General features: G+C 39.6%; 1 protein-coding gene across 1 annotated transcript in view; it reads left to right on the top strand.

Moving 5' to 3' along the window:
* Positions 1-10,358, top strand: part of LOC144790641 (cytochrome P450 2J4-like) — a 52,627-nt gene extending 42,269 nt beyond the window's left edge. The window contains exons 7-9 of the mRNA XM_078665373.1: positions 4,502-4,689; positions 6,314-6,455; positions 9,145-10,358. Of these exons, the coding sequence (XP_078521499.1) occupies positions 4,502-4,689; positions 6,314-6,455; positions 9,145-9,323 (509 nt within the window). The 3' untranslated portion in view covers positions 9,324-10,358. The remainder of the gene's footprint in view (positions 1-4,501; positions 4,690-6,313; positions 6,456-9,144) is intronic.
* The last annotated feature ends 2,483 nt before the right edge of the window (positions 10,359-12,841 follow it).

Raw genomic sequence — 12,841 nt, forward strand, 5'->3', positions numbered from 1 at the left:
ACGAACTGATGTGTGGACTAATTTAAGGGGACTGTTGTTGTATGTATTTAAAAAAACAATAATCATAGTGTGATTTGGTATTGAAAGAACTATGCTTAAATAAATAGTTTAATGGATTGCTTACACCTGACTTTGAATACAGTTCAGATTAATCTTTCAAACAACTGATGTAATGAGTGAAAAAAGTTCCTACGGGATTTCCTCTTTATATTCTAATTATACGTCAGATGCAGAGCACCCATAGGTCTGCTGCAAACTAACACTTTTCAAACATCCAGACTTCAGGCCCGAATCACAAACTGCACTTTGTGCTTCTTTTTGTAGTTGCAGAGTAGTACTACTAGAAAACTTACTACAAGGTGCTATTCACAAACATTTGTAGTAACCAACCATCGTCACTTACACTTTGCTAGTAAATTACAATATTATAGTAAGGCCAGCACTACAAAGGACCAGCCACAGTTATAGTAACACCTTCCCAAAATAATGGAGGTAAGGACTTAAAATAAAACCCAATCGGGAAGAATGTTAAATTAAATCAGATTATTTAAAATACCTAGAAATATAAATGAATTCTAAACATAATTTGTAAAAATAGTACATACTTTTTATGGTTGAAAAATATTAAAAAATAGTAATATCTATTAGTTAAGTATAACAAAATTTAACATAATGCAACATGAATTTTTATTAAAACTAATTATATGAATTATAATTAATTCTCTACATCACTTGTAACAATTATTAGTTGTTACATTTTTCTCTTTACTTTACCATCCTGAGGCCACCGCCCTGAATATGGCAGTCAGCGTGGTGATATTTTTTAATGTGCATTAATAATTATTAAAAGTGATGTACTGATTAAATTAGGTATTTTAATGATTTTTCATAAAAATGTTTCATTACATTATTTTTCAAATTCACAACAGGTATTTAAATTATTTTACAATCAAATAGTAAATATACACTATTTAATGTATCTTTTTAACTATTTTAACTATTTAAAATAGTTTGATTTCATGTAACATTATTTTGTATGGGGGTTACTACAAAAGCACAGTTTTTGAATACCAGAAAAATAATAAACTTATTCGAAAGCATAAATTTACTCAAAAGTGTTAGTTACGTTTGTTCCTCAGGTCCAGTGCATTTAATATCACCTCCCTAAACTAGGAAATGTATGCACTTTATTCAGGGGTTTCTTTATCTATGCTCTGTGTAGTCTGAATAGCAGCAGTGCCAATATCTCCCTGATTTTAACACTTGATTAGTAGATTTATGTGGCAAAGGGTTAATATCACTTCCCACGAGCCCCCAATGCATGGTATTTAGGTGTAACTCAATAAGTAGATGATGAAGGTAATTCACAGGAACATGGTTGGGTTTATCAAGAAAGAAAAACAGATTTCTATCTTCTGTTTATGGAAACAATGGTCCTCCAACTAATGGAAGACAAAAACCTGAAAAATTAATTGACACTTCTGCCTCCAATCACACCACTGCCTGGCTGGTGTGAGTAGGAAAAACATATTTACTCACCCCAGGTCTGTAGGAGATTGATTGTCTCTTATTCCAGTGGCCCTGGTGGCAGATGGAAGATCGAGTGTGATGTTCACTCAAGTGGCTAAATAGTAAGCATGGGCGCAAAATCCGTTCCGCTCGCGGATTTTGCGGATTTTCGCGAATTTGCCGAAAATCCGCAAATCCGCGAGCGGAACGGATCCGGGGGGCAAAAGTTCAAGCTTCAAGCTTGTAACTATTTTAGAATGGCGCCGGCAATCTGCCGGAGCCATTCTAAAATAGTTACTAAGTTAGCTTCAACAAGAAGCACTAATAGATAAAATGAAGCAGGTGCTCGAGTTTAACTGAATTCGAGCTTCAACTCGAGCACCTGCTTTATTTTATCTATTAGTGCTTCCTGATGAAGCTAACTTAGTAGGGCAGCTTGCCGGCGCCATTCTAAAATAAAACAGGAGTGGGGCAGAGGGCAGAAGGGCACAACAACGAGTGTGACAGAGGGCAGAAGGGCACAACAACTAGTGGGGCAGAGGGCAGAAAGGGCACAACAACGAGTGGGGCAGAGGGCAGAATGGCACAACAACGAGTGGGGCAGAGGGCAGAAGGGCACAACAACGAGTGGGACAGAGGGCAGAATGGCACAAAAATGAGTGGGGCAAGGGGCAGAAGGGCACAACAACGAGTGGGGCAGTGGGCAGAATGGTACAAAAATGAGTGGGGCAGAGGGCAGAAAGGGCACAACAACGAGTGGGGCAGAGGGCAGAAGGGAACAAAAGGAACAAAAATTAGTGGGGCAGAGGGCAGAAAGGGCACAACAACGAGTGGGGCAGAGGGCGGAAGGGAACAAAAACGAGTGGGGTAGAAAGGCACAAAAAAGTGGGGCAGAGGGCAGAAGGGCACAAACACGAGTGGGTAGAGGGCAGAAAGGCACAAAAACGAGTGGTGCAGAGGGCAGAAGGGCACAAAAAACGAGAGGGTGGCAGTGATGAACCGGAGGGCGCATCGCGTTCTCGCACAAAAAAAACCCAGCGAACACGCAAAGCGCCCCGCGAACATGCAAAGCGCCCTGCGAACACGCAAAAATAAAAAAATTCGCGAATTTTGCGGATCGCGAATTCGCAAATCCGCAAATTCGCGGATCGCGAATCCGCTAAATTCGCCCATGCTTACTAAATAGTGAGACTGCTTGACCACCGTAAAAGGAGTCCTCTGCCAACAGTGACCCTTACTCTAAGGAGATGGTTACAGTTTTACATCTTGATTATTCTTTACTAATTAAGAGAAACCTGATAATTGACTTGCCACATAATTAAAACACAAAGCTAAAACATACCCACTTTCCAATTTTAGTCCCATTCTAAAGTTTATAAATGTATTATTCTCATTTAACTTTAGAAATAGAGTATGTCTTTAGCCAAATATGAGGTCCATTCAATTAAATTCCAATATGTATAGGTATCTCAATTTCCAAGAAGGCACTATAAATACACCTTTGTCATTATAGGCTTCTCTATAGCTAGTATTTGTGCTAAGATATTGCTGGGTCTTCTCATGAATGTCTCTTATAAGCATAAATTTGCTGTTTTCATAATTTTCCAATGGTATTAAAAACCTCAAACTATTTGCTCATGCATTGAACACATTGATTCTGTGCCATTAGCTGCTAATAAAGTGAATACTTAATTCACAGACTGCTTTCTCTCATGGCATACCACTGCAACCACCTATTTCAAGAGCTGACAATAACTCTCCGCTAAAGCCATACCAATTCTTGACCATTTTTAAACTTATCGTATTGTTTTTTTATCTCAAACTCTTTTTATTTAACGTTTCATAAAGTAAAAGAAAAAACAGCAGACGTTTATAAAGCTAGAAGAGTACAGAGAGTACTAAATCATATATTATTAGCACATTATGCACCTAAATGTTTTATAACTGTACAAGGTTATTGGTATCGTTCTGGAAAAAGGGGGAGATATGCTAGGGCAAAAGTTTGTTGATGGTTGTCCTCTGATCCACATAAACCCACCAATTTCCTTTTAAAAACAAATTGGTCAATAACAAAAAATGGTCAACAAAAAATACTATGTTCCTCTTATTGCGGTATTATAAGTGAATTAAATAAATATATTTCTTTGAACTCCTGATCAGACCTCCTGCCCCAGTGGGCTTCCACTATACATCAGAGATTGCACGTGGTAGCCCACTGGGACATGAGGGAAGCTAAGGAGATAAAAGGAATATAATTAACTTTGTTAATTTATTATACCTTATTATTTATTTTATTTAGTTTGGCAAGAGGCATACCCTATGTGAATATTTGTTAATTATGAGATATGCCTGATAAATATTGTTGAGTTTGGTGGGTCAATTTGTTTAAAAGTGAACCCACTTGGGTTTGATGAATTAATACAGGTGAATACTGAGGGTTTATTGAGTTAACTTAATTGTTTCTCATTTCTGGAAATTGAGCGTGTAAATTGATTATGAATTATTTTGTGCTCAAATGATTTCCTAGTTTTATGTAAATATGTTTAGTTTTCAGTGTTTGTATGATGGTCTGTTTTCACTTGTTTTTTACAATCGATAGAAAGCACCATCAAAGATGGCTATGCACATTGTGACCAAGGTTTGTGTACAACTATGCTCGTTGATGTGATTAATCCTTGCAGCATTGTGGAAAACAAATTTGTGAAATCACTTCCAGAGTGCCAGTCCCTTCCTTAATTCAAATGAAAGAGCATATTATCGGCACTTGGATGGTGTTTTTTATCACATGTCATAAGGTTTGGGTGGTTTGAATTGAACTGAGCATAGTTGAGTTCCAACGAGTTTGATGGAGCTTAGTTGTTCTAAATTAGGATGGATTGAGGGACTGGATGGGCTTACATTGTCATCTATCTTGCAAAAACAATCTTAGTTGTAGACATTAGTGGGTTTGAATGTCACTAGTTCCCTGATCTGTGTCAATATCTCTCTCTAGAGAATGTTCAGAAAGAGCTGGATGATGTCCTTGGAGAGTGTCAGATCCTTCAATACGAGGACCGGAAGAGGCTTCCCTACACCAATGCAGTGATTCACGAGATACAGCGCATGAGCAACATTGTACCTATCAGTGGTCTTAGGTTTAATGTAAAGGAGATCTCATTACAGGGATTCATCATTGAGAAGGTACTTATTTGCTAGCATTGAGAGACCTATTGACCAGCACTAAGAGACAAAATACGAAGCAGACAGAGCAGGGTTATCATCAGTCAGTGTATTAGTAATGTATTATAGTGAGGAAAAAAATAACATTGAGCATAAAGGGGAAACATCACTTACAACGCAACTTTTACCACGCAGTGCTTTTACATCGCAGCTTTTACAACGCAAACCATTACAACGCATTGCGCTGGGGGCTCCTAGGATAGGGAATATATTTAATTTACTATCCAACACCTTCTCTACTATCCACGGGGACTGAATAATTCACTATCCAGCGCCCCAAAGCACTATGCGTTGTAATGGTATGCGTTGTAAAACTCGCGTTGTAAAAGCATGCGATGTAAAAGCATGCGTTGTAATGTCGTACATCCACGAGCAAGGTACATGCACTAGCATTGTGAGGCAGGATAGGAAGAAAAAAGTCCAGTATTTATCACATGAAAATAAACTAATCATCAGCATTACAAACTGGTGCAGTGGCAGAGATTACATTAGATTACATTAGATTACATTAGATTTGCCATTAGTCTCATTCAAGACTCACCTCACACATGAAGTAGAGTATGAAATGGACATTTAAAATGTTTTTGTTGAAGTTACTCATCCACATTAAGGCCAGAGAGGCAGGCAACTATAGACCTGTGGGTAGGAGAAATCAGCAATGCCGTGTCCAAAAATTAAGCTTCTTATTCTGCATCTTAACAGGTGGGGTCACCTTAGTTTCCAGAGACTGCTATTTGGACATCTAAACTAGCTGTGATCTTTTCTCCAAAGTAGTTGCTTTACAATCTTAATTTCCTTCTAGTACTCTATGTGTATGCTTCTTCATGAATGTCATACCACATCATTCCTGTTATGCCACTTCTTTTTCAGTTAGCATTTCTGGTGGGACCTTGAAGGCCCCTAGTGTTACTAAGGATTGCCGATGAATCAAATGTATTTTCTAGTGTTGAGTTCAACTTTCCCACATTTTTATGTACTGAACACCACATAACCCAAATAATCCTGCCAGAGAGTATCTGTCCATAATTTTCCCAAATCAACTCTAACCCATCTGCACACTCTTACTTGCTCTGTGAGAGGGATCTTGATAAGGGTATTCTCTAAAAAATATTATCCAACAAGCCAGCAAGAGCTTTCAAGGGGAAAAACCCATCAAGCAGATTACTTTTAAAAAGGAGATCATAGTGGACCTATTGGTCTATTTCCTGGGGCGGGGGCTCTCCCTTGCTTCCCAAAGATATTGAATTTCCCTTGGATCACTATCTGTTTTGATGTGCCATTCAAATATTCACATTAATCATGTATTACCTCAAAGAATTCTCCATTATCCTTCCCCAGAAATTGTATGACTCCATAGTCATCTTCCCTTTAAACTCTCAATGTACATTATTAATCTCATTCATATTACTGCACGAGTTTTGGAGTTTGGAAAGATTAAGACACCGGTCTATCTCCAACATTCTCCGACCAGAGCTTAGAATACTGACACCTACCTTGGGGAGAGGTGTGCTATTCAAAAAAATATATATAATTGTAATATCTTTTGCCTGTAATTCTAATCCAATAACCTATTTTTTCCTCATAGGGTTCTCTCATCATACCTAATCTTTCCTCTGCTCTGTTTGATCCTGACCACTGGGAGACACCTCAACAATTCAATCCAGGACATTTCCTTGACAAAGAAGGGAAGTTCATGAGCAAGGAGGCCTTTTTACCCTTTTCTGCAGGTACGCCTAGTCAGGGTTTAAGAGATGTAATTCCTGATACAGAGCTTCGTCAGGAAATTGGAAGACATTACCTCCTTCATCATAATGGTACTTCATCCGCCAAATTTCGAGATGACCGCTGGCCAAGCAGTCATCTCTGTACCTTGGAGGCCACTGCTGTCATAGAGGTTCCTTTCAATGCATTAAAACCTTGGTGGAGGGCTGCTGTCAGTTTTAACAGCTGTCCACCAATTTTTTTAGTTTTTCAGAAACAAACTACCAGGCAAGTTTGTTTCTAAGAAAACAAAAATATAATCTCCACCACACCATGGGAGTTTTCTCTGAGGTGTGGGAGTCATTATTGTTTTTTTTCCTGTCCTTGTGATGGACAGGAAACAAAAGGAACTACACCATCCTCCCGACATATGGCAAACAGTGTAATATTCTTCCTCGGTGACCCCTACTCCGTTGGGCTGTTAGAAGAAGTTTTCGAATGATGGAGGAAACGGAGCTACATAGATGGAATATTTAAGGTCCACCAGTCTCTAAATGAGTAGTGCAAACTGAGGGTTTGGTAGGCATTGTATTCCATTGCATTTGCTATTTCGTATCATGTTGCAAAACTCTAAACCAGGCCCCTAATGTATTATGATCAAGAAATCTCATTCTACGCCTCCTTGCACCTACCTGATGTCTCTCTGCCTTTTGTTTAAGGTGATATGGTACTGGCAATTTTGATTTTAAACAAATACTTCTCCATGAGTAGCTTGAGGTTCTAGTTTTTCTTCTAAATTAAATAAGGTCAGAGGTGAGTGATACATGTGATGTATTAGCAAAAACCTCCACATCTTGCCCTAGCAAAGTACATAAAAACTCGCAGGAGAAGTAAAACATAATGAAAGCAACTACTCCACTTGTCTTTTGGTGGAGCTATGCATGGTTTTGGTCTGACTCATGCAGGTGCAGACTTGAGTACTGATCCAAGGTGCAAAGTGTATGCATTCCTTTTAAAAGGGTCTATTAAATGCATTGCTCCTCAGTACATTAAGGTTGACATCACACGTCTTAAGAGATTTCATTCTTCCAACATTGTTTTTTGTGTTTATACGTATGCCTGCAGAGTCCTTTTCTCCCCAGCTAGATTACTGCAACATAAGTTCTACATACATACAAACATGCAGCTTTCTCATCTGCCTGCTTCACCTGTGAGGGAGAGATCACATTAAAAAAGACCTTCACCCCTACACTACCCTGCGGCTGGTACACTCATTCCAAACCTTCAGCAGTGGTGGTGGAGGAATATGTTCCATATGAGTTGAAGAGTTTCATCAATGTCCCACCCACTCTCTGATGTGCATTGAGGTGGGGCTGGGGGAGGTCCAAATTCATACATAGGGGCAGCTTATAGCTATGTCCCCTGATTTGTCCAAATGCAGGTAGGGGTGAGGATTGGTACACCATCCCTCTCCTTTCTCAAGGAGTTGTAATACAGCTGAGGGAATGCAGATACTACAGGCCCCATTTTCTCTTGTGCAATATTATTCTTGTATTCTGAGTTCTAGAGGCTGGAATGAGGAGTAACTGGTAATCCCAATGTTTCAAACTGAGAATTTGAAATATTGCTATTTTTCACAACACACATTTCAACCAGCTTTTACAAATGCGAGTTGTGCAAAGAAAATTGTCTGGTATGCAGTAATTGTTGTATGAAGTACTCTTCCTGTCCTCCCAGCCTTCCCTCTCAGATCTGAAGTTTTTCTTGCAACAATTCTCAAAGACACTTCTAACCGACAACTCCAAAAAATACTTATTTTTTATGGTAACATCTTTGATTTCAGCATGTTTCCACTTTTCTCCAATTTTTACTCTAGATTCAGGCTGTCTGAGTCATTTCTGAAGATCTGAACATGTAACTTAAAGATGTTTGCCAAGTTTTAAAACGTTGAGGGTTAAAATATATTGCTGCAAGAATTGTTTTTTTGCTGGAAAAAAGCACAGCAAGGTCTATTCTTAAAAAGACCATTTCCCACTAAAATGTTTTTGAGAAAAGACCTGAGATGGTCAAGCAAGGAAACCATAGCACAAATGGGCATATTTATTAAAAGTTCATGGCAAGCAAAGTTGCCATGCTGCATTGCAAGAAGGGAGAGCGCTCACCAGTGTCATATCTTCTAACCTATATCGCACTTCAGCTCTCTTTCTGCACTGGCGCACCTGAGGCTGCCTAGAGCCAAAGCAAAGGGTGCTTGTGTTAGAAGCAGTATTGTTTTTGTGCAGGAAGGAATACCTTCCTGCACAAAAACAATATTATCCAATCCACCTCTCCAATACAAAGTAACAGAAGCTTGCTGTCACTTTTTATTTATTAAACCACGCAAAGCCACTAAAATAAACGTTGCATTGCTTAGTAAATAACAAATAGGATTTTGCGTCTGGGCTGTGCCATGAAACAGACACAACCCAACACAAAATCATAGTAAATCTCTGCCAAAATCTGGATGTCAAGAGATGTCTTCCTGCATTCAAAGTTGTTTGGAGCTGTCACACTGCAGTCTCCCCCCTCTGCGCTCCTATGCACCTTGCCCACCCCCACATCAGGGATATTCAGGGATGTGCCTTCTCCCATGTTATTGGGGATTATGTATGTTAAACATTGCATGTGATTACTATAAGAGAAGTGACTGCAATGTTCTTGTTCTTCATCATGCAGGACACCGTGTGTGTTTAGGGGAGACGCTGGCCAGGATCGAGCTCTTCATCTTCTTCACAAGCCTCCTCCGGGCCTTCACCGTCCGTCTTCCCGAAGGCGTGAAGAATGTTATTGTGGACCCTATATTTGGTGGAACACTACAGCCTCACCCATATCAGATCTGTGCTGTACCCCGCTAGGCAGAGAGTGCCCCTGGACAGAAAAAGGGCCCATTATTCAGGATTGCATTAGGTACAGTATGAATGTCCTCCTGGCACAATCTTATAACTACCTACAATAGCTGTATATCAATTGAAGCACTTTCACTCCAACACCAGCCATTTTAGTGCTCAATACTGCTAACACATTTTCAGGGAACCTTCCATGTGTTAAAATCTATACCTATGTCAGGTCTTCTGACATACTGTTAGAGAATCTCACATTCTTCAAGCTTGTGCACCTGTGACTGTTCCTCCCCTGACTGTGTGACTGCATTGGGGCTCTAATCTAAAATTGGTACCTGTAAGTGATATGGAATAGAGTCCTCAGTTATAATGTTTCTGCTAGGGGCATAGCAGGCTCTACCCCAATTTTTGCTGTCTTTTTTAAAACTCAGATAGGGCACGTTGTCTCATATGTTTGCTAGATCTGTATTAATATTCAGGTTTGTGCGATTATGATGAGAAGAGAACATATCTTGGACAATCACCCATCCACCAACCCACAAATATGCTACCTGATGGACTTCAAAGGGACCACTGGTGTAGGGAACCACACAAGACAATAGGTACCCATCCTTTGTTGTTGCACTAGAAAAATATTCTGATACTGGTACATGAACCACAGGACCTGATTTTGAAAGTAAGATGAATGAAATTCCAAATAAATCAACAATTGCTAGAGCTGCATGAGGAGACAACATGATCCGTAAGAAGTCTTCAACACAATATGAGGCGCATTCATGACTCTCAGAGGAATTATCATGCTGGAGAGGATGGAAGAGAAGCATGGGAGTTAACACAGTGTCTCTTTTCTGCAGATTAAAGAATTTATGAGGGATGGGCTATGTGGTCAGAATGAGGACTTTAAGACATTGCCCACACCTAGACCATGGTGCAGTTACATATTAATTTATACATTGGGGCTGGCTAAATGTAGTGTTGCGTTTTGTCTTGTATGTTCATGTAATTCTTCTAGTAAACAGATTTTTTAAAATAAAATGCAGTATTATATAATTCCACTTTTCTGTCATTGATTTGATGAGTGGTGCTGTGTGGCAACACTAAGATTGTGTTCTGGAAACTATAGAAATGCCCTCAGCACATGGAAACTGCAGGGTGGAGAGGTTTGGGGTAAAGAGCTGCTTCAGGTAAAGATGGAAAAATGGGAGTGGAGGTGCTAATTTAGATAAGCGAGGCATTCAAGTGTGGTATATTCTTACCACTAACACACAACAAATCTAACAACCTGCTGTAGGAAATTCACATTAATAACTAACAGCAATATTACCCAAAAGGCATGCAATGTTGGCACCTCTTTTGCCACATTGTCCTTAGTATGGGAGTGGAATTACAGGATGAATAATACTGTTATAGTAAGGGACACACTTTCTACATGATGTGCAAGCTCCCTATATATTAATAGAAGGGGAGCTTGCACATCCTGTATAAAGCTTGACCCTTATTTCCTAATCACACTACAGTTAATTAATCTCTAGTCATCTGTAAAAGAATGATGAAGTGTAATAAGTTATTACAGTTGAGTTGTGATATTATAATGCCTGTTGCCAGAGCCAGCAGGGAAGATGGAAGGCAGATTTTAGAGCATTATTACAGCTGCCGGTCTGTAAGGAACAGTGATCAGTTGAAAGGAGATATATATAAAACAACAAGTTTCCTTTTTGCATGCTATAGGATATTACAGGAAAGTGCATTTCTGCACATTCTATGGCAGCATTGACATGTTAAATACGTTGGGCCTCATTTATGAGATTTTACCGTACGGCAGCACCGCAGGCCTTCCTGCTGTACTGCCATACGGTAAAAGAAAAGGGCAGGAATGCCCCGTATCTATGAGATACGGCGCATTCCTGTCCTTTTCCTCTGCGCTGGTACACAATGGGGTTGGTGCGCCAACGCAGACACCTTTGCACCATGGTGCAAGTGTGACTACGTTGACGGAATGTTTGTTTTTGTGAAGGAAAGGAAAGGAAACCTTCCTGCACAAAAACAATCACAAGAGGCTTTTCCCTTCTTCTATTCTGCAGCACACACACAGAAAAAAGGAAAAACATGTAGAAATAAAGATATTTCTCCTCGTTGTGCCTCCCTTAAGCCTCCCCTGGGGAGCCATATGTTTTTGGTGCTCCCTTAGATTTACGATTTCACGGAAATCTGGGGCTGTGTCAAAATGCCATGGATGTTGCTGGGAACGCCCCCAGCAACACCCATTGCACGCCCCTTTAACTGCAGTAAAGGGGACAATATTTACAAGGCAGCATTAAGCCAAAAAAAGTGGCTTAGTGCTGCCTCGTAAATATGGAGCAGGCTCCTGGGCAACGGAATGTCACAAAAAGTGATGTTACGACGGCACAAAGGGCTCCGTAAATGAGGCTCTTTACTTCTAAAACATACACCGTATAGAAATATGATCACTGATATTGTCTTAAAATGATGCCTACAATAGAATATATAAATTCACACTAAAACGCTCAAATTCATCATACAGTATCTTCTTTAAAACAATTGAAATACATTATAGAAAATCATTCACTAAAATAAATCAAGTTTATCATACATTTCAAGCTTGTCTCTCTCTCGCTCTATATATATATATATATATATATATATATATATATATATATATATATATATATATTGTGTGTGTTTGCGTATATATACATATTATTTAATGCAACTTATAGAGCCAGAAGAATCAGTTTCCCTGATACTGCTTTTAAAAGTGGATCAATAGGTAGACCCCCGTATCGCTGATGAAATCCCCTCAGATAATTTCAGATTCCAGGAGAAGCTAATACCTAGATTACCTTAAGTGGAGGTATTCAAATACTAGGAACATGTATTTGGCCTCGTCAGAAAAAGCTCATGGTCTTGGTTTTATCCACATTAATAGTCAGGACATTATTTTCAGAGCTGGCATATAAGGCTTGCCATTTCTGTTTCAAGCCTATAGGTCAGAGGAGTAACAAAACTTGAGGGGGCCCCCTGCAAAGTTAACAGAGGAGGCCCCCCACACGCCAGACCCAATCAGCAGCTTTAAGGCCAGGGGCCCACCCACCAGTGCACAGTGCCGAAGGAGACCCCAGGAGCTCAGGGTTCCCCTCACATCACGGGGGCTGCAGGGGCTATTATTATGCCACTGCCATAGGTTTAAGATCCATCAAGACTAAAGGCCTGATTTATATGTAATTTACAAGCGTTTATAAAGGCATTGGAAAGATCCTTCGTCACAGCAGTTGCTGTCAATATACTTTACTGTTTGCTACAGGGCTGCGCTGGAAGGACGCAGCCATGTAGTAATCAGTATTTTTTTTCTTTTCCAACAGAAAATCCCAAAATGGGATTTTCTTTTTGGAAAGAAAAAAAGGAATGCTCTCTTGCCAAGGGAGGCTTCTCCAATGCTGCAGTGAGTATTATAACTATTTACTGTTCCTTGCCTCTGGGTCTTACCTATGGGAAAGAACAGTAACAAATGACTA

This window comes from Lissotriton helveticus, chromosome 11, assembly GCF_964261635.1.
Source record: "Lissotriton helveticus chromosome 11, aLisHel1.1, whole genome shotgun sequence".
Taxonomy (NCBI): Eukaryota; Metazoa; Chordata; class Amphibia; order Caudata; family Salamandridae; genus Lissotriton; species Lissotriton helveticus.